The 20335-nt window shown below is 39.3% G+C and overlaps 2 protein-coding genes across 2 annotated transcripts; both read right to left on the bottom strand.

Annotated features, from left to right (window-relative positions):
- Positions 1-7930: 7930 nt before the first annotated feature.
- On the bottom strand, positions 7931-13428 carry si:dkey-21e13.3 (uncharacterized protein LOC100150043 homolog). The gene is made up of 5 exons (XM_063482706.1): positions 12987-13428; positions 10523-10630; positions 9919-10041; positions 9583-9708; positions 7931-9250 (listed from the first exon to the last, which is right to left on the bottom strand). Exons 1-5 carry the CDS (start codon positions 13111-13113, stop codon positions 8778-8780), a joined length of 957 nt encoding a protein of 318 aa, XP_063338776.1. The 5' UTR covers positions 13114-13428; the 3' UTR covers positions 7931-8777.
- Positions 13429-14409: 981 nt separating this feature from the next.
- si:ch73-127m5.2 (uncharacterized protein LOC561202 homolog) lies at positions 14410-19739 on the bottom strand. Its single transcript, XM_063481940.1, has 5 exons — positions 19624-19739; positions 17587-18234; positions 16329-16529; positions 16093-16222; positions 14410-15981 (listed from the first exon to the last, which is right to left on the bottom strand). The coding sequence occupies exons 2-5, from the start codon at positions 17978-17980 to the stop codon at positions 15510-15512; spliced, it is 1197 nt and encodes a 398-aa protein (XP_063338010.1). The 5' UTR covers positions 17981-18234; positions 19624-19739; the 3' UTR covers positions 14410-15509.
- Positions 19740-20335: the final 596 nt, after the last annotated feature.

The following is a 20335-nucleotide window of genomic DNA, read 5'->3' as shown; positions in this document are numbered from 1 at the left end:
ACCACTCACCAAGGAGAAAAAAAATGAGATGGAAAAAAGGATGGTTGACAAGAAAGTCAGAGGACTATTGTGATGTTTTGTCAAAGTCGACTCTCTAGTTTCCTTTTTGTCTGATTGTTGCTGCTATATTTTCCTGTTTGCTTTTCGTGTCATCTTCCATTCTGCCTCTTTGTCCTTCGTTCTTTTCTTGTTTTTCTGAGCACTGATTAAAATAACTTGTCAGAGGTCTCAGTAATAATAAGCCCCTAAAACTGTTTAAGTCAGCTTGGAGCTCAGCACACAGAGAAACACATTTACAGTCCTCCATGATTCAGTTTGTCATATTTTGTATTCACAAAGGGGCGTACTGGTCATTTTGGCCTATAATCTCTCTCAGCTCTCAAGGTTGGGACTCTGAGTGCTCAGCTCTAAATATCATGATCAAATATAACTAATTTTGATTGGTCCTCCAACTGTCTGAGTGTCGCTGTCCCCTCCTCTAATTGACTTCCTGGTGTTTCCTCCCACAGTGATAATCTCCAATCAACCATCTGCCGTGTCATCTCTGTGCGCCACTCCTCTGCCCTTCCCTCCATCCCTTGTTCATGTTCACACTTTCCCCTGCTGGTAATGTCAAGATGCAATATTCTTTCAAAATAGCCATTAATAATAAAACCCCCATATGAAACCAAATACAGAACTGGTCTGTTCTTGTTCCTTTTTTATACACAATTTATGTTTCACAGTATGAGGTTGAGTGTGTCTTATGGACATAATAGGCCAGGACAGATGGCCTCCCCTCCCACCAATCCACTACGACACACACACACACACATTTACATGCGCAGACACAAGCCTCAAGCTCAGCCTCTGTGTTTGGTCGTGGTTGTTGTTGCCTGTTCCAGTACTAGCCTTATTCTGTCGCTCAGAGCAGCAGGAGAGAGCTACATCTGTGCCGCGTTCGCTTGTGATGTCAGTACAGAAATAGAAGTGAAGGAGCCGGCGTTTGAGCCGACCATTCAGCACTCTGACATCCCCGGGTAAAAATAAGCTGCCTGGGACGCGGTAGGCTCTTTGGTGCTTGGTGTTCAGTTTAACATCTGCCTGTCATAACCCGGTAGAGCTTTATAGTGTGACACGGCAGCAACAGGTGTGCCATTTGAGACTGGATGAAATTTCAATTTGCTGTTTTCACTGTTATCACAACAAGTCAAGTTCAGTTTAATTTTCCCCTTTAGTATCAAGTTTGTCATCTTTTGATTAAAATTTTGGCATCTGAGTGACTCCATGCGTTGTAATAAAAGGAAAGATTTAATAAAAAATGCTGTAAAATTAAAACCTTTTGTCATGTGGTTGCTGTTGTGTTATAAGTGAAGCACCTAATGTGAAATGACACTGACATGTTTCCAGTGCAGGTACTGAAGCTGGGAGCAGAAAATTGCTAAGACTAGTCAATGGGAGACAACTTTTGGTTAAAAACGATACAGCGATCAGTGCAGAGGAGCGCTGCTTCTTGCTAGCAATTCATTTTGGTGTTTGTGATGGCATTATAGTAATCCACTGAGAGCTCAAAATAGCAGCTTTTATACTGACAGTTCAATAAGGAGAATAATTTCTCACAGATTCTTAAATGATCTATTTAGCAAAACCTATTAGTTTTCATTCAGGAAGTCTCACGTCCATCAAGGTTTCATTAATAAAAATTCCAGGTAACACAAATAAAAACATTCACAAGCAGTCTTAGAAAAATTAGCAAGAAAAGCTTCAAACTTTCCCAGATGTCTAAAGCTTTGAGCTGTGTCATCAGTTACATATACTAGCAGGAATTTTCTTAGCTAATAGCTAACTCATAGTGTAAGCATTTCACTGTGCATTATGCAGTCATCAGCCAACTTGTTATGCGGCTGGTGAGTTATTCAGCTTTGCATTAATGCAAATATCTAATCAGCCAATGAGAGCAACTCAGTGCATTTAGGTACATAGACCAGGGGAAGTTCAAACCAAGCATTAGAATGGGCAGGAATAGGAAGGCAACAGTAATTCATCAAAACCATGTCATGCAGAAGAGCATCTTTGAATTTACAACATGTCTAACTTTGCAGACCACACTAGGTGCCACTCTTTTCAGCTAAGAACAGGAAACCGACTCACAGACTCACCAAAATTGGATAGATTATTGGCAGAAAAAAAATCCCCAGTCTGGTGAATCTCAATTTTTGCTGCAAAATTTGAATGCTAGGGTCTGTATTTGATGTAAACAACATGAAAACATTGATCCATCCTGCCTTGTTCTTGCTCATTTTCTTGGGAGCCTTAGTACCAATTAACCATCACTGAAATGCTATAGTATTGATGCTGACCATGTCCAGGTCTTTATAACCACATTGTACCCATCTTCTGGTACCCATCTTGTCCAGTAGGATAATGTGCTATGTTACAAATCTCAAATCATCTCAAATCAGCTACTTGAGCATGACAATGACTTCACTGTACTCAAATGGTCTCCACAGTCACCAACAGACAACCTCTGGGATGTGATGGAATAGGAAATTCAAATGATGGATGCAAAGGTGTGATGCTATCATGTCAATACAGATAAAAATCTCAGAGAAATGTTTCCAACACCTTGTTGAATCTGTAAATAATACAGAGGCTGTATTTTTAAAATTGTTTATGTAAAAATTAAAACTTGAAACTAGAGACTCAATCTAACAAAGGTCAGAACCCCTATCGATTTTGGGATTCAAAACGTAGTATGTTCTTTATTTTTGAGGACAGACTCCTCAGCAGGGAGGATACCAGAAGTGTATATATTTCTGGAGGGGTGTTTAAGGAGTTGTGTTGTTCTTTAGTTCTCTGAAGTCCAGCAACATTCCTTGCCAGGGCAGTCCCCCCTACCATCAATCCTCTTTTTTCTTCAGAAACTCTTGTGTGATTTTTTTTTTTTTTTTTTTGCACAGGTGCTTGGATCATTACCATGTTAGAATTTTTCCGTGAGGCTCCTGGAGACTGGGAGTCATCTTGTCAGCCAGTATTTTGGGTGATTTTATCTCATCTCTTTCATCTCCCCAATACCTTTTCCACTCATGCAGCCACGTATCATCACACTCAGCTCAGTGCTTCACTGACAACACTATGCATTCACTGCGGTATCCCTGGCCAGGTTCATGCCAAAACATGCTGAATCTTAGCTGAGCACATTTATTTTGGTCTCATCTAACTTAACAATGAGCTGTCAATATTCATCACATTCTAGCAAGTTTTGTCGTGCATTTTTTGTACTTATTAGCAAGTTTTCTTTCCCCCTTTTTGGATACTGTCCATAGACATTGATTTCTGCAACTTGTTGTACAAATTGTAATTTTCATTGTCAACCCCAGTGCCAAGTGTAAAGCATTTTGCTGTTCAGTTTTCAGAACTAGATAGTGCAAATAGTATCTTTGCTGTCAAGTTAGTAGCACTGGCACCATGTCTGTGAGTGCTGACACAATGGTGCATTTTTGCTGCTGCAACTGTGTTTAGAGTAATTGTTAGTTGGCAACAATCTTCCAGTTTTTTCACCGAGCGGCTTTATAATGTAATTTTTCATATTGTCTGGTCAAACTGCAGTTGGCCTCAGTTTGGATGCAGTGATCTTAGTTGTTCTTGTTTGCGTGTCAGTAATCATAGGTGTAGTCACTTGTCATAATGAGTCTCTACAGTTCCGACTTTTTAAAGTATCTTGATTATTCATAACAGGAAGCACTCTAATTGTCAGCTTATGAATAATTCAACAATAAGCGGTGATACAATTTTGAATCACTTAACAGTGAAGTGATAATGTTTTCAGTACACAAACTGCATGTATGTTTAAAAATCAGTCCTGTCAAAACTACACAGCATCACTGGAAGAAATGAGTTGTAGTTGTTATAGTGACTCTACCCAATATTGTACAAGTTCTAGAAAAACTGTGTGCCTGTTGCATTTTTTGATCTTCCTCTCCCAGTCGATCTGTGTTGATGTCACTTTCCCCTAGCTTTAGGTTTAAACCTATTCTCAGACCTCTTGTCTAACTTTTCTGCTAACTCTGAGTTCAGTAAGGTGCACAATACAGCCGGGTGGATTTGTCCAAAAACTCTCTTGCACTTGTCTGAGGAATCGATTGGGTAATGCTAATCTGGACTCTATACTGATGAGAGTTGTCATCGACCTGTCACAAAGGTCCATAAGTGAGAATTTGCCTGACTGAAAAGGCAGCATGGTGTCAGAGAGAGGGAGAATTTTGTTTTCTTGTCTGCTTGACAATCAAACCTGTTATATTTAAAGACAAGGAGCAATCCCCCGAGGAAAGCTCTATCAAAGTGATTTGACCCATTGAGTGGTGGATTGACACCAAAGCATCGTGTATATGTGTTGATGTGTGTATGTATGCAGATGTTTTGTTGGTTTTGTTTTGCTTGTTAGTTTTCTTTAGTTATTTGTAGTTTGTCCGTATCAAATGAATGATGTGTGTGGTGTCAGTCAGCAAGCTGTGTCACTGTATCTATCCCTTAAGGGTACTATAGGCCAACAATAACAAGGGCCACGAGAGGGAAATGAAAAAAAGCCATAATTAGAGGCACAATGAAATCCTAATGCAATTACATGGAGTTCTTTCTGCAGAAAACAACAGGATTAAAGTTTAAATGACTTATTTGCAAAGACAAGCAATATAACAGTCTTCAGCCATGTTATCGGGGTTTGAGGGCACAGAATGCAAAATTCATCATGCATTATTAATAAGTTTTATATTAAAAATAATATATGCACGCTTCTAGCATCTCCCATTACAGAGTGGAATTGGAGCTATTGATTAAACATTTCATGTGTGCAGCTCATCATATGTTTGTTCAAAGACAAAAACAAGAACTAGGAAAACAGATCTTGACAATAGTGTGGCAGATAGTCAGTTTTTGCTGTTGTTGTCCTGTGGCATATGGAAGACTAAAGTGCTAAAAATTACACAAATACAAACACCTTTTCAGAGATATTTTTTATCTTCTGCCACTTGTCCGGCAGAAGATGGATCTGGTCTCTCTGTGACCTGCAGGGACAGCAGTCTAAGCAGAGAAGCCCAAACCTCCCTCTACCCGGACTACCTCTTTGTCCTCTCCCGAGGAGACAACAAGGCATTCCTAGCCAGCTGAGACATATAATCATCTCTCCAGTGTGTCCTGGGTCTGCCCCATGGCCTCCTCCCAGTAGAACATGCTCAAAACACCTCAGTTAGGAGGTGTCCCAGGAGGCATCCTAGCCGTACCTAAACCACCTCAACTGGCCACCTTTTGACGTGGAGGAGTAGCGGCTCTACTCCCAGCAAATTCTGAGCCCAGAGACTATTAAGAAGAAGCTCACGAACTCATTATTTCAGTCACTACAGACTGTAGAAAACATTTATTCAGTCATTGGTCACTACCCACAGCTTGTGACCGCAGGTGAAGTTTCATAATGTCAGTCCCAACCAGTCACAAGCTTTGATTATATTTAGCTCAACAGCTGCCACCAAATTTACTAAAAAAGTGACTTTTAGCTAAGAGTAATTGTGAATTATCCAGCTATCACAGAACACAGAAAGCAAAAATGACATATGTTGTTAGCTATACAAGGCTCTGTATGCTTTAACTTACCTGTGCGCTACAGTTTGCATGTAGTACTGGTTTGCCTGCCAGTATTTTGTAAGCACACAGGTTTGTCTGCTAGACACTGACTGCAAAGCACCAGCTACGCATTTAAGGTGAACTTTAAACACGCTCAAAAAAGAACAAGAAGAATGAGCAGGCTCCTGCTGGTATCTTTTTCTTTCTTTATTCAAGTATAATCCAAAGAATCCAAAGGACCAGGGCTCTCTCTGACAACTGCCAGTGTTCCCAGCTATAGCTTGTTACAGTTCGCCAAAAAAGACCACCAAAAAAAGGAAATGTGTCTCTTTCTGAGGCCATCTTTCTAAACTAGCTAATAAAGCATATGGAAACAGCGTAACTAACCACTAAAGACATACTGTATGCTAACTAATCAGGGCTGTCCATGAACCTTTCACTTAGCTAACAGCTAGAATTACCACAGATGTTTCATTGGGTCCTGCATTTTTCTGAGGAGATCTTTTTACAGAGATGAATTAACTTGCAATCCACAGCTTATGTTGGGCCCTTACTTTGATGCTGGTTGCTAATTAACGATAAATCTTTACATCTAATCAATTTTTTTTTTAAATATATAGCCTGCTCAGCGAGCTTTAAAAAAGCTAAGGGTTGTTTACAAAACCTTCTACTGTTTGAAAGTTTTTACAAGTGTCCCCTAGCCAAAAAGATTGCCATTATTATTTTTTTTAACCAATTTGTTGTGTTGCAATGTGCAGAATGCTTTTGGCTAAAAACCACAAAAACAGCATGCTGACAGAATTCACCAAGTAAAGAAGGTAGTCTGCTGCTTTAAATGAAATCCTTTTAACCTAGTTAAAACTTCTCAACCTTGAGGCCCTGATTCATCAGACATAACTGACCAAGTGTCTTTAGATTTAGACAGGCAATCATGAGGTAATTATCCTAAGTAATGAGAATTCATAAATGATACCCTGTCTGTTATCCTGTGTTCTTACGTAAATATCCATTTCATTCCCCTAAACAAGACCTCAGCTAAGCGTTTTTCACCAGAGGGCAATCAAGACAGTCGTTAGTAACAGGTATGTGCAACTTTTGTCTACCTGTAAATAATTCCAAGGCTCATCTCATCTCACATCAAATATTTAAGTGGTTCCCAGAGTAATAAAGTTAGGATTGATTAGAGGACGTGCCCCTGCGTTAGAACGCCTCAGGCGGGATGAAACCAATAAGAGAGGTAATTATAAGAAGAGAAATGGGAGAAAGATCGAGAAGCAAGATACACTTGACTACACTTGTGTCTATCTTTGTGTTGGTATTTCTAGTTAACAAATGTGCAGGCAAGGGATAAGCATTAAGTTTAACTTAGGTACTGTCACAAACTGTTTTCATATCTGCAAAGCAAGGCAGACTAATTGAATCTATGTAAATATCTTTGCATACCTGGTGAGGTGTGCAGTCAAGCGGCTTGTCACTATTAAATTCAATCCATGTGTGAAGGCATATGTTCAAAGTCACAAACTGCCTATAAATTTATTCTATATTTAGACTACATGAATACTATACAGGTAACTCCAAAGCACATGTCTGCCATCTAGTGTTAAACTCTAGTAATCACACTGTTTCTGAGAGGCTGCACGTGGCTGTTTCAGTGTGGTAGTGGCTTTCCCAGACATTTCCCCTAAACTCTAAAAGCTGCTTAAAATGTATTAATAGTCCAGGAGCAGATATAGTGTCCCTGTAGTTTGAAGCTAAAAGGGTGAAAATACAGGGTAGGTGATATGGTACAAGAAATCCTGAATATACGTTGAAACAATGAATTGGAAACACATGGCAGCGTGGGTGAGAGAGAAAAGAAGAAAGCATAAATATGCAGGTGTTAGACATATCATCATACTTACAAGAAACATGACCAGAACGCACGAATGGGGAAGAAAGTGTATTTAAGTAACTTTGAACATGGTGTGGTTGTTGGCACAAGACACGCTCTCCCACGTACTTCAGAAACTGCAGGTCTACTGGGATTTTCTGGCGCTAGGGTTTACAGACAATAGTCTGAAAAGATAAAACATCAAGTGAGCACCAATTCTCTTGCTGATAAGAGGTCAGAATGAGTACGAGATTGTGGCGAGCTTATAGAAGCTGATAGAAGGGCAATATTAACTCAAATAACCACTTATTGCAACCAATTTGTGCAGAAGAGCATGACTGAAAGCACAGCTCTGAAGCAGATGGGCTTGAGCAGTAGAAGATCAAACCAGGTGTCACAGCTAACATGAAACTGAGACTATAACTCACACAAACTCACCAAAATTAAAGGAATGACGACTCTCAATTTGTGTTACGACATTTAATCGTAAGGTCAGAATGTGTCAATAACATAAAAGCACGGATCTATCTTACCCGGCTTTGGCAGTTCAGATGTTATAATGGTGTGGTAAATATTTTCTCTGCATGTATTTGGAACCAACTGAGTATTGTTTAAACACGATGGATGTGAAGCTGACAAATCTGCAGGAAGCGCATGATCGTGTTGATACGGACCCAGCACCTTGTTGAATCTGTGCTGTGAAGAATGTGCAAATTCACAAATGCCTTAAATCTTAAAAATTTGCTAACAATGTTTCTGAACGTTCGTTATTCATGCTTGAAAATTACTTTAACAATAATAATTGTGAAGTTTGACTTTAGTACAGACACTTACACACATAATTTGAAATTATTTTATTATTTAAAGCTTCACAAAGATATCCAAACGTTCAAAGATTTAGCACAAAGTTGAATTAGTGATAACACATACGAAAACAACATTCTCAGTATTGCTGCCTTTGAATAAGAATTCACAATTATTTCAAGCACTTGTGAAATAATTCAACATGAAGAGCATCACTATAGAAAGTTTTAGATGTAACGTGATTTATAGTATTCGTATTTTATTTTTTTTTATCTAATCCTTGATTCACTTATTGCCCAAATTTAAACAGCACAGTGTGGCACTAAAACAGCAGAATTGCCTAATCCGTGTCGTGATGCATGTAGTTGCAAAAGTTAGCATTTCTGAAAATACACATATAAATAAATAGTTCCTTGATTGAAAGTAGATGCAAACAAAATGAAGAAATCAAAAAAAATTGATTAAAGTAAACAGCAAGAGCCCAGAGACATTTGTGTATTTCCAGATTTCAGAGGAAAGTGTGGAACACGCGGGTCTTCAGACTTTTCGTCCGTGGAATATTCCTTGTAGAGAACTTGATCAGCTTGTACAAATTTGAGCAGCTTCCAAAGCTGGAAAAGGGGGACCAGTGAGCAGTCCGTTTGTTCCCATGAAGGTTCCAGAAAGAGGACGAGCAGCGCTGGAAAACCTCGATGCTGACTGCGTACTGACCCGGCCCCCACTGAGACACACGCACCAGAGTCACAGAAGAGTCAAAACCACAGGTGTGAGGAGAAACGCCGTGAAACACAGACTCCCCCGGCCTCACAGATGCTCCTCTCTCCCACACCCTTCCGGCCTCCTCTGCTAATCCCATTCCACTGATGTTACAGAGGGCCTGAAGGCACACATCCCCCAGGGCCTCCTTATCAGGAAACTGGAGCAGGATGGCAACAAGACGAGGCACCGCACCTTGGCGTAGTAATAGTTCCTGCAGCTTAGCTGAAGGGGAAAGTGAGCATTGAATATTACATCAATTTATTGAGCCAACTTTATTTATTTACCTTATACAGTTTGAACTAGATAAAAACACATGGGACTTGTTTTAAACAAATTTCTTCACAATGACAGATTTTTTGTAAATCAAACATTTAGCAGAAACCCTGTTGGCTGCTTTCTATTTTCCATGAAGAGAATGAATAAGATTGTATTTTCTATTTCAGTACTGTTTAACTAAAAAAAATAAATAAATGCAGGACATTTGATATATAGCATAAAGCAAATGTAAAATGCAGTGTTGAATTTGATAGAAGCTTCAGACTGTGTTAACTTACAGCTATCATAAGACATGCGTGAGACGGCCCTCGCTGCGTGGAAAAGCAACTCTTGGTCTGAACTGGTCAGGACCGACAACAAAGCCGCAACCAAGCCCGTGTCACCAAAACCTTTACGAATCACAGCTGATGGGAAAAAGAAACTTTGATAAAGCGTACTGATAAATAATATACAGTAAAGAAAGAAGACTTTGTACTAGACTAATAACACTTGAAGCAACAGAGATAGAAAGCTTTCGGTTTCACCAGCAAACCTATAGATTAACATTATACTTTATTTGTATTAAATAATAAACTGTGCCTAGATAAAGAACAATACAAGCATTGATTACTTACATTCCTTGGCAAGTTCAGCCACTAGTTTTGCAGTCAGCACACTCAGAGGCCCTCTGCTTCTCAGGCTCAGAGCAAGGATTGGCAAGATCCCACTGATCACCACCTGCTCAGCAGCACCTTTCTCTGGACACAAGTGGAATTGCATAGTTAAAAATAATTCATATTTTTGACACTACCAACACTTGTTGGATTCCCTTTATATAGCCTTAGAAGAGTTTGTCTCTTAAGAGACTGCAACCTGAACTAAATCTTGTAATCTGTTTTTTTTTTTTTTTTTGCGTGACCTCTCTGACCCTTAATTACCTCTGCCGCCTTCTTATCCCGCTGTTGACTTGCTGCGAGACACAAATATAGCTTAACCTCTTCTTAGTGCTTACAACTGCCTTGTACATCTCGCTTCATGGGGCCATTTCTTATCAGTGTGGTTTTGCGGCCTATGATATAGGTGCTGTTAAATATTCCTCCATGTTCGTATATATTGCACGCACCTGTGACATTAACCCCTCATTAGATTTACATCACACACAAAAAAACAAACAAAAGCCATCAAATATTTTATATTGCTTTGCATAGTGTTATACCTAAAGCAACTAAAGGAACTTACTCTTCTCCTTAATGCTGGCCATCACTGTGTTCAAATGGGGTTTAAGCTCATCTTCAATGAGCTCCACACCGAGGACTCTGATAGCGCCTAAGGCATTGTTTAAGTTGTCTGCAGGGGCAATCAGGAAAATGGAAATATTAAGAATTATAAAAGGACAGCATAAGAAATATGAATGTTACAAAGAGCTGGGCAGGGCATGAAACAAAGCACGACACAAGAGAAATAATGTTTTACTGCACTTTGAACAGTAAATATAAGAACATGAAAAAGGTGCTCCTCGTGTAAAACCTCCACACACAGCTTCTTTCTTGTTTACATTCAACTAATCAGCATTTTTTTAAGTACAGGCTGAACCATGTCATCCTATGAGAAAAGCTCTTTGAAGCTAAACTTGTGCCTGGTGCTGCTTTGAGTCACATGTTTAGCAGTTATACTGTTTACTTTTTATCAGCATTCTGTTTGTTAATGCTGTTACACAGAAAGATTAGCTTAAAGCAGGAGCGTCAAACTCATTTTACATCAAGGGGCAGACCAGTAAAACCACTGCCTACAGTAATGACCTAAAGAATACCTCCAATTGGTTCTGTCTTTCTTTACTTAGAAGTCTATAGACAAAAAAGTACAATTTAACAATATGTCTCAGCTTTTCTGCATTATAAAGAACTGCTGCCGTAGTAAATGTTTTTTTAAATCCATCAACAAGACTCACTGGGCGAGTAGTAATAATAAAAAAGCTTTTATTTTTCTAAAGTAATGGTTTATCTGTTACTTACTCTTACTTACGGTCTTCGTCAGTTAGAAGACAAAATAAATGTAAACTAAAAAGTAAAATAAATGAAAATACAGTTTATGCTCTTCTTCTTTAAAATTTCTATATTTTTACAGAGTTATCCAATAGGCCAGACTGGACCATTTGGTGGGCCATAAGTTTGATATCCCAGACTTAAATAAATCAAACACAAAAATTAACTCTGAGCAAGCGTGTCTGCATGGTGATATTTGATAACAAGCAATACACGTAGGTGAGATTTTGGATGCTAAACTACAAAGATGGACAATTTAAAAGTTAGAGCTAGATGGACAGTTGTGGGACTGTGATTGCAGAAGGGTTAGGGTCAGGTTTGTACCAGATGTACAGGATTCTAGTTAGACCAACAAAGACAGTGCAAAGTTAAAAAGCATAAAACATTTTCCCTAGATACAAAAAAGACATAAAAATGATGTTTAAAAAAAAAAGGTAAGCCAAGTATTAATAAGTAGGTTGTATTATATATAACATTCAGAGAATTAAGGTCAGTTTTGTAAGCTCTCAGATATACAATGTCAGCATATTATATTATTGGTTTAAAAAAAAAAGTGTTACTGTGTTTTTGTAAAACTGTATGTAAAAGGATGTCTGAACAAATACTGAGGATCAGCATCAAAGCTTACTAATCATAAGAAGATACTCAATAATATAATATAAATCTTTCATAAGAAGAGGTCTGCCATCCTTACCGGTTATAGCCAAACAATTTGGATTCGAAGTTAGTTGAATTTACTAGACAACAGTCAAGTTTGTAGAATACTAATATCCAACTGCACGACCTGCTGAACTTGCATTAAAGGTTTTGTTGTGTATATATACACTAGTATCGATATATAGCCTGCATACACTTGTGCAAAGCAGACAAAACAGAGTTAATGAAACAGTCCTACAGTAGAAGCTTGGCACACCTCACTGCTGACTAATCAAATCTGATTTACACACTCTCTTCTGCTGTGGCCATCAGTTCATGTTTGGATACAAAAAACATTGTTTGTACAGAAAAGATGATGATTCACTAAATATAAAGCTTCAGTTAGAGTGTTGCTCTTGTAACATAACTGTGATCAGACGCATTTCAGCTTTGCTCACACTGTGAAATCCATTTAAGTGAAGACGTAATGGAGTGAAGTTATCATGCACTTAAACTGTATTACCACACTGCACTGATGTAAATAGAAAAAAATCCATGCCATTGTTGTTCATGGTTGTGCACTATGAAGCTCAGACTTGAGGATTGTGCAACTGTCACATTGCACAGGAATTAACAACAAAGACTGGTTGGACTGATGAAAACGCATGGTGAAGAACCTAAAGGTTGAACATAGCATTGCCAGTTAAAAATGGTTTTATGAAGATTGGAATGGCCCTTTACGAATTCATAGAAACTACAGGAGAGCTCGTTGGTCTGAATCTCATCTTAGTTGTAAATACAAATAAAATAATTTCAAACAAGACAGCTAACATCTTGTTTACCTAAGTGCAGACAGTTTTATGTGAAGCACAAAAACAACAACCACCACCACCACCATGCAGGTGCTATTCCCTATCGTTAGTGTTGCAATCACAACAACATCAAGAGCCAATATCTACGATCTGTGACTACTAACAATTTTCTTTAAAGTGTAACATATTCAGTCATGCCACTCTTCTACTCACCATTTGGTGTGTAAGGTTGCAGTCGACTGGATCTGTTTTTGTCCCTCTGGGAATGCACGTGTTTGTGTGAGAGGGGCACATTAGGGTGCCCCATTGTTCTCCGTGCTGTCGTCTCTGGACCAGTCATACCTATCTTAGATGGACATGTTTCAAAACTCACAGCACTTTTTAAAAGCGGTCTTCTTTTTTCTTTTAGTGCCGTACATTCGAGTCATTAGCTGCTGCTTGGAGGACCCCCTATTTCAACTTACGCATCCTTTTGACGACAGCGTATTTCATACCTCCCTGCACTGTTGCTTTTTTCCCTCTATTTTCCTACAGGTCTATCTACTCTGGCTTCCTTGTGCTCCAGCTGACTCTGTGTTCCCTGTCAGGGTTAATACAGAGCAAATCCTCACTAAAGCTGTTCTCTCTTCCACTCACCGCTTGTGGATGAGTGTGCGTGTGCACTGTTAAGGTATTAGCACTTGGCTGACTCTGCTGAGTGTATTTCTACACTCCCGTAATGCCTTTCACCTTCTATAAAAATCTAAGTCAAAACAGCACAGACAGATGGACATCTGTTCTTGTATACAACCTTATTATTAGGCGTCATTTTTCCCCGTTGTGTCAGTTTGGATTAGAATTGAATCTGATGAGTTTATTACAACAACAGGTGAAACGCGCTGAAAAGCAGTTATTCATCTCCTTATAAAACAAGATTCTTTTGAGAGGTTTGAGTATTTATGTGGGTTTGACTTTGGCTAGTACAGCTTTTCTAAATGGTGCTGCAGACAGTGCACTCTGCCAATTTGCAAAAACTGCTTTTCTGGATTTCAAGGAACAGGGTGAAGAGTATAACAAACTGCATCAATGCAGGGTGAACCCTCCCCTGCCAGACACCACTGGATGGGACACGAAATAGGTCAGAGTTGAAATAGCCTCAAAATGGGGACCTACAAAGATGTTCAAATTTCTTTAATCCAACTCTGGCACTCCAATCCTTCTCTATTACATTATATCATCAGGGAACTGATTATTTTAAACTAGATTTATATCCCCCCATGTACAACCAAATCAGCTCAAGCAGTGGGGTGTCCATTAGTGTCTGGCACCATTGGTTGCAGGTATTTTAGGATGTAGGGTGGTGCCACCTCAATCTGATTTGATCAGATCGGGGTGGGTTGGTTGCTTTGGCTCTTTGATATTTCCCTGAGCAGTTTTTTCAGCAGTGGTGGGCATTAACCTGCTTACCCATCATTGAATGCAACTGCCATAGCAGTGAGGGGGTGGGTTCAGACAGCAAGGCTGTTTAAACAGGTAGGGTGGCAACACTCTAGGTTTCCCAGATGAACTTTAATATTGCAACTGACAGGGGTATTTAAAGCCTCTGTCAGCTCCTGCTCCATTTATGAGATAACAAAAAGAACAACAGAAGACAATTCTTAAAACTAGATCATCCTGTTTTACTCAACTCAAGTAAAAACCTCTATTTCCATTATTCTAGTACAGACGTGAAAATCTAAGGAATAAATACAACATTAAAACAGGAGACAATGTAACACAAGCCAAAAAAATATAATCTATATTTGATATTATCCATGTACCAGCTGTTCAGTTGACTGAAAAAATAATGTATGATTGGATTCTAACTGATACCAAGAAACAAAACCTGTTACTGAAGCAGCAAATGATCAATTTAAAAAGATATCTAGAGATTTTGGAAAATGCACTTATTGGCTTTCTTGCAAAGGCTGAGATGAGATGACTGACACCACAGCTGTATCAGGTACACAGTAAACATGCAGCAATTTCACCAGATTGCCGAACTAAGCACAGAAAGTCCAAACAGTTTTCAAAAAGTCCATCCAAATGAAACAAAACATAAGGTTAAAGCCATATTTCATTTACTTTGCTTTAATAAGATAAAAAAACAAAACAAAAACAAACTATTGCACAGAGTGCCATGAAAACTTTGTCTTGTCACACTTGTTTTTGTGCATGGATTGAACAAATAATAGAGGGGGTTGTTAAATCCTATTGTGCCCATTTTCAGCTATAGTATTTCTTATTTCATGACTACTACAACAGCTTTGAAGAATTCACAGCTATCCTACCTTTGTCTTGAGTTTCTGCTCTTTGCAAACACAAGGTTTTAACAGAAGGTGGGTGCAAAATATTCAGTGTTTTAGAGTGGCTGAAGCCTGAGCTTTACTTGTAAATATGCTGACCTCTTTATTTTAAACTTTGGGCATGTTAAATATGCACCTTTGAAACAAAATACATATAAAAAAAAAAAGCCATCAAGCCTGTGTGTATTTCCAGCCTTACTGATAAGGTAGGTTAACCAGCTGTGGCTCTGACTACATATTACAACTTTCTGGAAGAAAGTGAATAAAGCCTGACACCAATATGTAACATGTTGTGATGATTTTGCGCTCATTACAGTGGAGAGCTTAATTTACCCTGACCTCTGTCCAATCGCTGAGAATCAGTTTGAACAGCACTATGAATGGGTCTTTATACTTATCATGTGAGCAAGTATCAAACAGGTCCAACTGAACCGAGGCCGCTGGAAACAGTCTCGTAACCTACAGAGACCAGAGTGAGGACATTAGTCTCCACACCATCTGGCTTACACTGCTCTGCCTGGGTCTCCACAGGTCCAGAAGCTACAGTTTCCTGTCTGAGCTTCTTCTTGGCTCTGATTCGACCTTTGGCTTTTGAAATGAGCTTTCCTTGTTCTTTTTCCCCTCCAGACACCTTATGAAGCTTCTCATTGTCCATCGAGCGAGTTTTGCGGTGGCGCCTGCGGACACGGCGCATTTGTGGACCTGAGTCGGCCGGGTCAGATGCTGCGACACCAGACAGGATGCGAATCTGCTGTTCAATTACCATAACAATCATGTCCAGTGCAACATCAAGCATTCCAAGACCGAGGCCATGAGTGACGTTGTCGAATGCACCACTGTTGACCGGGTCCCTAAAACACTTTCTCATGTCCTCAAGATGGTTCCTAGGAGAAAAAGGGAAAGTGTTAATGTTAACTACTTGCTTAATTATGATGTTTTATTTTCACAAGCGCAGTAACCACGTTATACAGGACGCACAGTAATGAAAAACATACTTTGTTTCAATAATTTTGGACCAGTGTTGAACTGTATTTGTCTCTGGGATAAGCTGCTTTGCCATGTTGCCATAGTCAATGTAGTCATGGGCAAAATCCTTCATATCGTCACACAGAGCTCTGGTGTCACCTAAAAAATAAATTAACCAAATTAGCAGCCGAGTCTTTCAAACTCATTATCAATTCCAAACATGGCTTGACACACACGCCACCCCGCACACACACACACCTCTAACCTTCAGTGAGTTTGGAGAAGGACGAGGATACAGAGGTAGTTGTGCTTGGCGTGAGGCCGAGTACATTAAGCGACTCCAGGAGTGTTTTCTTGCTGGCTGGTCCTCTGCTGACCCGAGTGTACGCTGCCAAAGACCGCAGGGACATCTTTTCTGGAGCCTGCAGACGCCTTTTAATTTCATCATATGGGATGAGATATTTCCCTGAAATTAGAGCAAAACAGAGGGACATAAATCAACACAGCAGGATTAGAATGAAACAGCATCTGATCAAATCTGAACAGAGAAATTGTTCTTTTAACATCTAACATTTTAAAAAACTGTAAGGGCTAGAATCAAGGAGACAGATTATACATTTGCTGAATAAATGACTTCAGGGAATTGTGGCAAATAGAAAGCACAGCCTCTTTGAATTCTAAAGTTTTACATATCAGGATATAGGAAAAATCCTCTGATCCTTGGAGTGTCTTAAAAAATAAGCATATTCTTAGTTTTTCTCTGGGAATTAAGAGTATAAGTATTATTAAACCTGACCATTATTAAGTGTGAGCACCTGTATAAAAGCAGATGTTTTGGGAGTTTGGTGGTCTGGAGCATTCAGGTGCACGATAACACAATGCTAAGAAGGAAAGACCTCAGCAATGGTCTTAGAGAAGCAATTGTTAATGGCCATGGAAAGGGTTACAAGGCCATTTTTAAATGGAGCAATCACTGAGTCAACCATAAAGTCAGAGGCGAGGTTATCTGCAAAGCAGCCAAGGCCCAAGCACAGGGGCGAATCTATAGCAATGGCCCAAAGACCTTAGACCTTAACCAAACTAAAATGGTGTGGACCTTAAGAGAGCTGTGCATAAACAATGACCTGCAGACTTTAGTCAACTAAGCAAAGTTGTAAAGAAGGATATGTCAGAAGTCCTCATAATGATACCGGAGGCTGAAAGTCACACAGTGAACAACTATTTCAAATTACTGCTGCTAAACGTGGCTCTACAAGCTACTGAATCATAGGGTATACTTAGTTTTTTCAGCTTCAGCATTTTGTTTTAGTTTTTGTTAACACTGTAATCTTTCATTTGTAATATTTACATTGTTTTAAGAACTGGTAAGGACATAATGTTCTGATATGCAAAACCTAAAACTGACAGATGGTGTGCTTTCTTTTTACGTTACTTTGCAAAGTTTTCACTGCACTGTATTTTACTTGGAGCCATAAGACTGAAAAACATTCAGATGGTGTGATTTCAAACAACTGGCTACTTACGAGCTTTTGATCCCTTCATGTTGGGATCCAGGAGTGATGAAACCTCAGCAAATGCGATCTGGCTAGCGGACTCTGTATTTTCGCTTGAGCTTTGTGGGAGATCCTGATTCGCAGGTAAATCCTCAGTCTGGACTGGGGCAGAAACCTGCATCAGAGGCTGAATATGAGGCTGTATGGTGTTCATTTCCATCTGGTTCTGGTCTAGTGGAGGCTGACCTTGTGCCTGAGGGAGGACTAATGTGCTTTCAGCTAAACCCTGTAGACCCATGCTCCCTTGTGGAGCACTGCCAGTTTGCTCTGAAGACACCTGAAATATGCCCATAACTGGCTTTACAACTGTGAAAACCATGTTCCCCTGGTTATCCAGGCTCACCATTCGGGCAGATGGGTCCATGTCTTTGTTGAAATATTACCTTGCTAACTGCAGCAGGAGAAGAGGCTTTAATTGTCAGTTCAGATTGCCTTAGAGGCCCATGTAGTGTTACAGTATACTATTATGGGCTTAAATGGTTACAGTTAAAACGGGAACATATGCCTGCTGACTCCCTTATCGTTCAGGTAAAACCTAAACTTTTACTTTTCCCTTGTTTTGTCCCGATGTGCGACACTTGCATTCATTCATGGCAACAATACAGCAGAAATGCCATTCTGTAGATAAGAAGAAAAAGATAAATTAGGACATATTAGTCTATCAGTAAATAGGATAACGTACATTTGCTGCAGTCCACAGAGTTAGATGTACAGGTGAGATGTATTCAAATGACATTTGAATAATTTAAGAAGCAGGAAATGTTCACAATAAACCAAGACTTCTATTCACATAAAACAAACAAAAACAAACTCAGTGAACTGCATTTTTACATGTTTCCAATTTTTTTCTGAATCATGGAAACAGTTTCATTTGTCAGTGTATTTTAGGAAAGTGTTGGAAATAAACTGGTTATATCAAAACTATCAAGCCAAATAATTGTTCAAGACATGTATTAGAAAATCGATTAATGATTGAAATATTCTGAGTGCGGGGATACAAATGGCCCCCAAATTTCCTGGTTTTAGTTTCTTACATGTGATGCTGGTTATGTTATTTTTGAATGTGATAGAAAATATCAGATTTTTAGAGCCCCTGAAAAATTACAATACCCCACTTCCAAAGTGCTATAGATGCAGTCACCAGCCACTTCATTAGGTACACCTGAGCAACTGCTTGAAGAATAAAGGCAGCTCTGAAGAGAAAAAGAGCTCCAACCCGGTACTAGCACTAATAATACAGAGGCTAATGAGTATATATGTGAACCTAGAGATCTGGGACACAAGGAGACGATTCAGAGAAAAAAGGAGACAATAAGAGAAAAAACAATGCTCTCCTACGTCCAACCATCAACTTGAGTGTGGAAGATGTGGAACATAAATTATTAAAGGATAAATAAAATGTAAAAAATCTCAAACCTGCGGCTTCACGTACAGTTTAGCAAATGAAAGGACTGCATCATCAGCACGTGCTACACCTTACAGCAGCTAAGTGATGGTGCAAGTTGGGTCACAGCTCGGCTGCTTTGTGAGAGGAGTCAAATTAAAACATCCGTATTTGTTTCTGTTCAAGATTACGTAAAACTATTAAACTCATCAGAGCTTTGAAAGGCAGGAACAATCGAGATGAATAAGTTTGAGTCTCGCGCCCACTCGCACGGATGGGCAGCGTTGATGTGCAAACTTGGTTTTTTTTAAAGTAACATAAAAAAGTAAAGTTTACTTCAAAAAGTTTAGAAAAAGGTAAAAAACAACTGATACTTGATGTAGCAACCGCGCCTGACTTTTAAAGCTACCAGCTAAAGACGCCAATTTCATCAGCGCGTCCGCATTTAAAGTGTCTAACATTCATCATGGCTGCCTTGCTCCCACTGTGTTTCTCTGTGTGGCGAGCCTGAAACGTTACACAAAGCTGGAGAAACTGAGGCGGACCTTTGCGTTTCTGGACGGGACACACCAAATTCACAAGCCCTAACCTTGGGTGCAACTAGTGACGGCAGTCACACTCACCGAAATGCCTTCTAGTTTTTCCTAAAAGGACACTGATCCTAGAACGGTCCGCGTCGAAGCCAGCGACATTTTCCCTTCTTCTCTGCTGTTTCTTCAGCGGGTTGCAAATCAGCTGTGTCCACTACCGCCCAGGAACCGTAATCCCCCCTCTCATTGGTCAGCTCACACATCAATCACACAACAAGCGAGTTATTATTGGGCAAGAATGTAGTCAGTAGCCCACAGGGGGCGGTATTTCCGACTCGCTTTTTTCTTTGATCAAATACACATGTATGAAGATGTATTTGTTTTCTTCTTTTAAAATGTAATTCTACCACAAAACTATTTAGTAAAATATAGAAGACCAGGAGTTTTTTTTTATAATAGTCTACTTTCTTTTAATCTGGACGATATATTCAGTTCTCTGCTTTTAGCTGGAAGCAGAAGTTTTGACAGTATGGTAGGTTAGTTAGTGGATTTTTCCCCAGTTGTATTACAGGTTGAACCATACATGAATATATGATGGATAAATAATGTCCAAATATAGAGACACATCCTTCAGCATAGTGTTGGTTGGTAATGACTCAGTGAAAAACATATTCTCCAGTTGTTATGTAAACTGTGTGTGTGTGTGTGTGTGTGTGTGTGTGTGCAATGGCTACAGTTTTAGGGTATGGCGAAATTATAAGATACACATAAGCATTGAGAAAAAAACAATAAAAAAAATAAAGTA

This window comes from Pelmatolapia mariae, linkage group LG8 (genome assembly GCF_036321145.2).
Source record: "Pelmatolapia mariae isolate MD_Pm_ZW linkage group LG8, Pm_UMD_F_2, whole genome shotgun sequence".
Lineage (NCBI taxonomy): Eukaryota > Metazoa > Chordata > Actinopteri > Cichliformes > Cichlidae > Pelmatolapia > Pelmatolapia mariae.
Note: the sequence above shows the minus strand (reverse complement) of the source record. Positions and strands in the feature narration are given on the sequence as shown.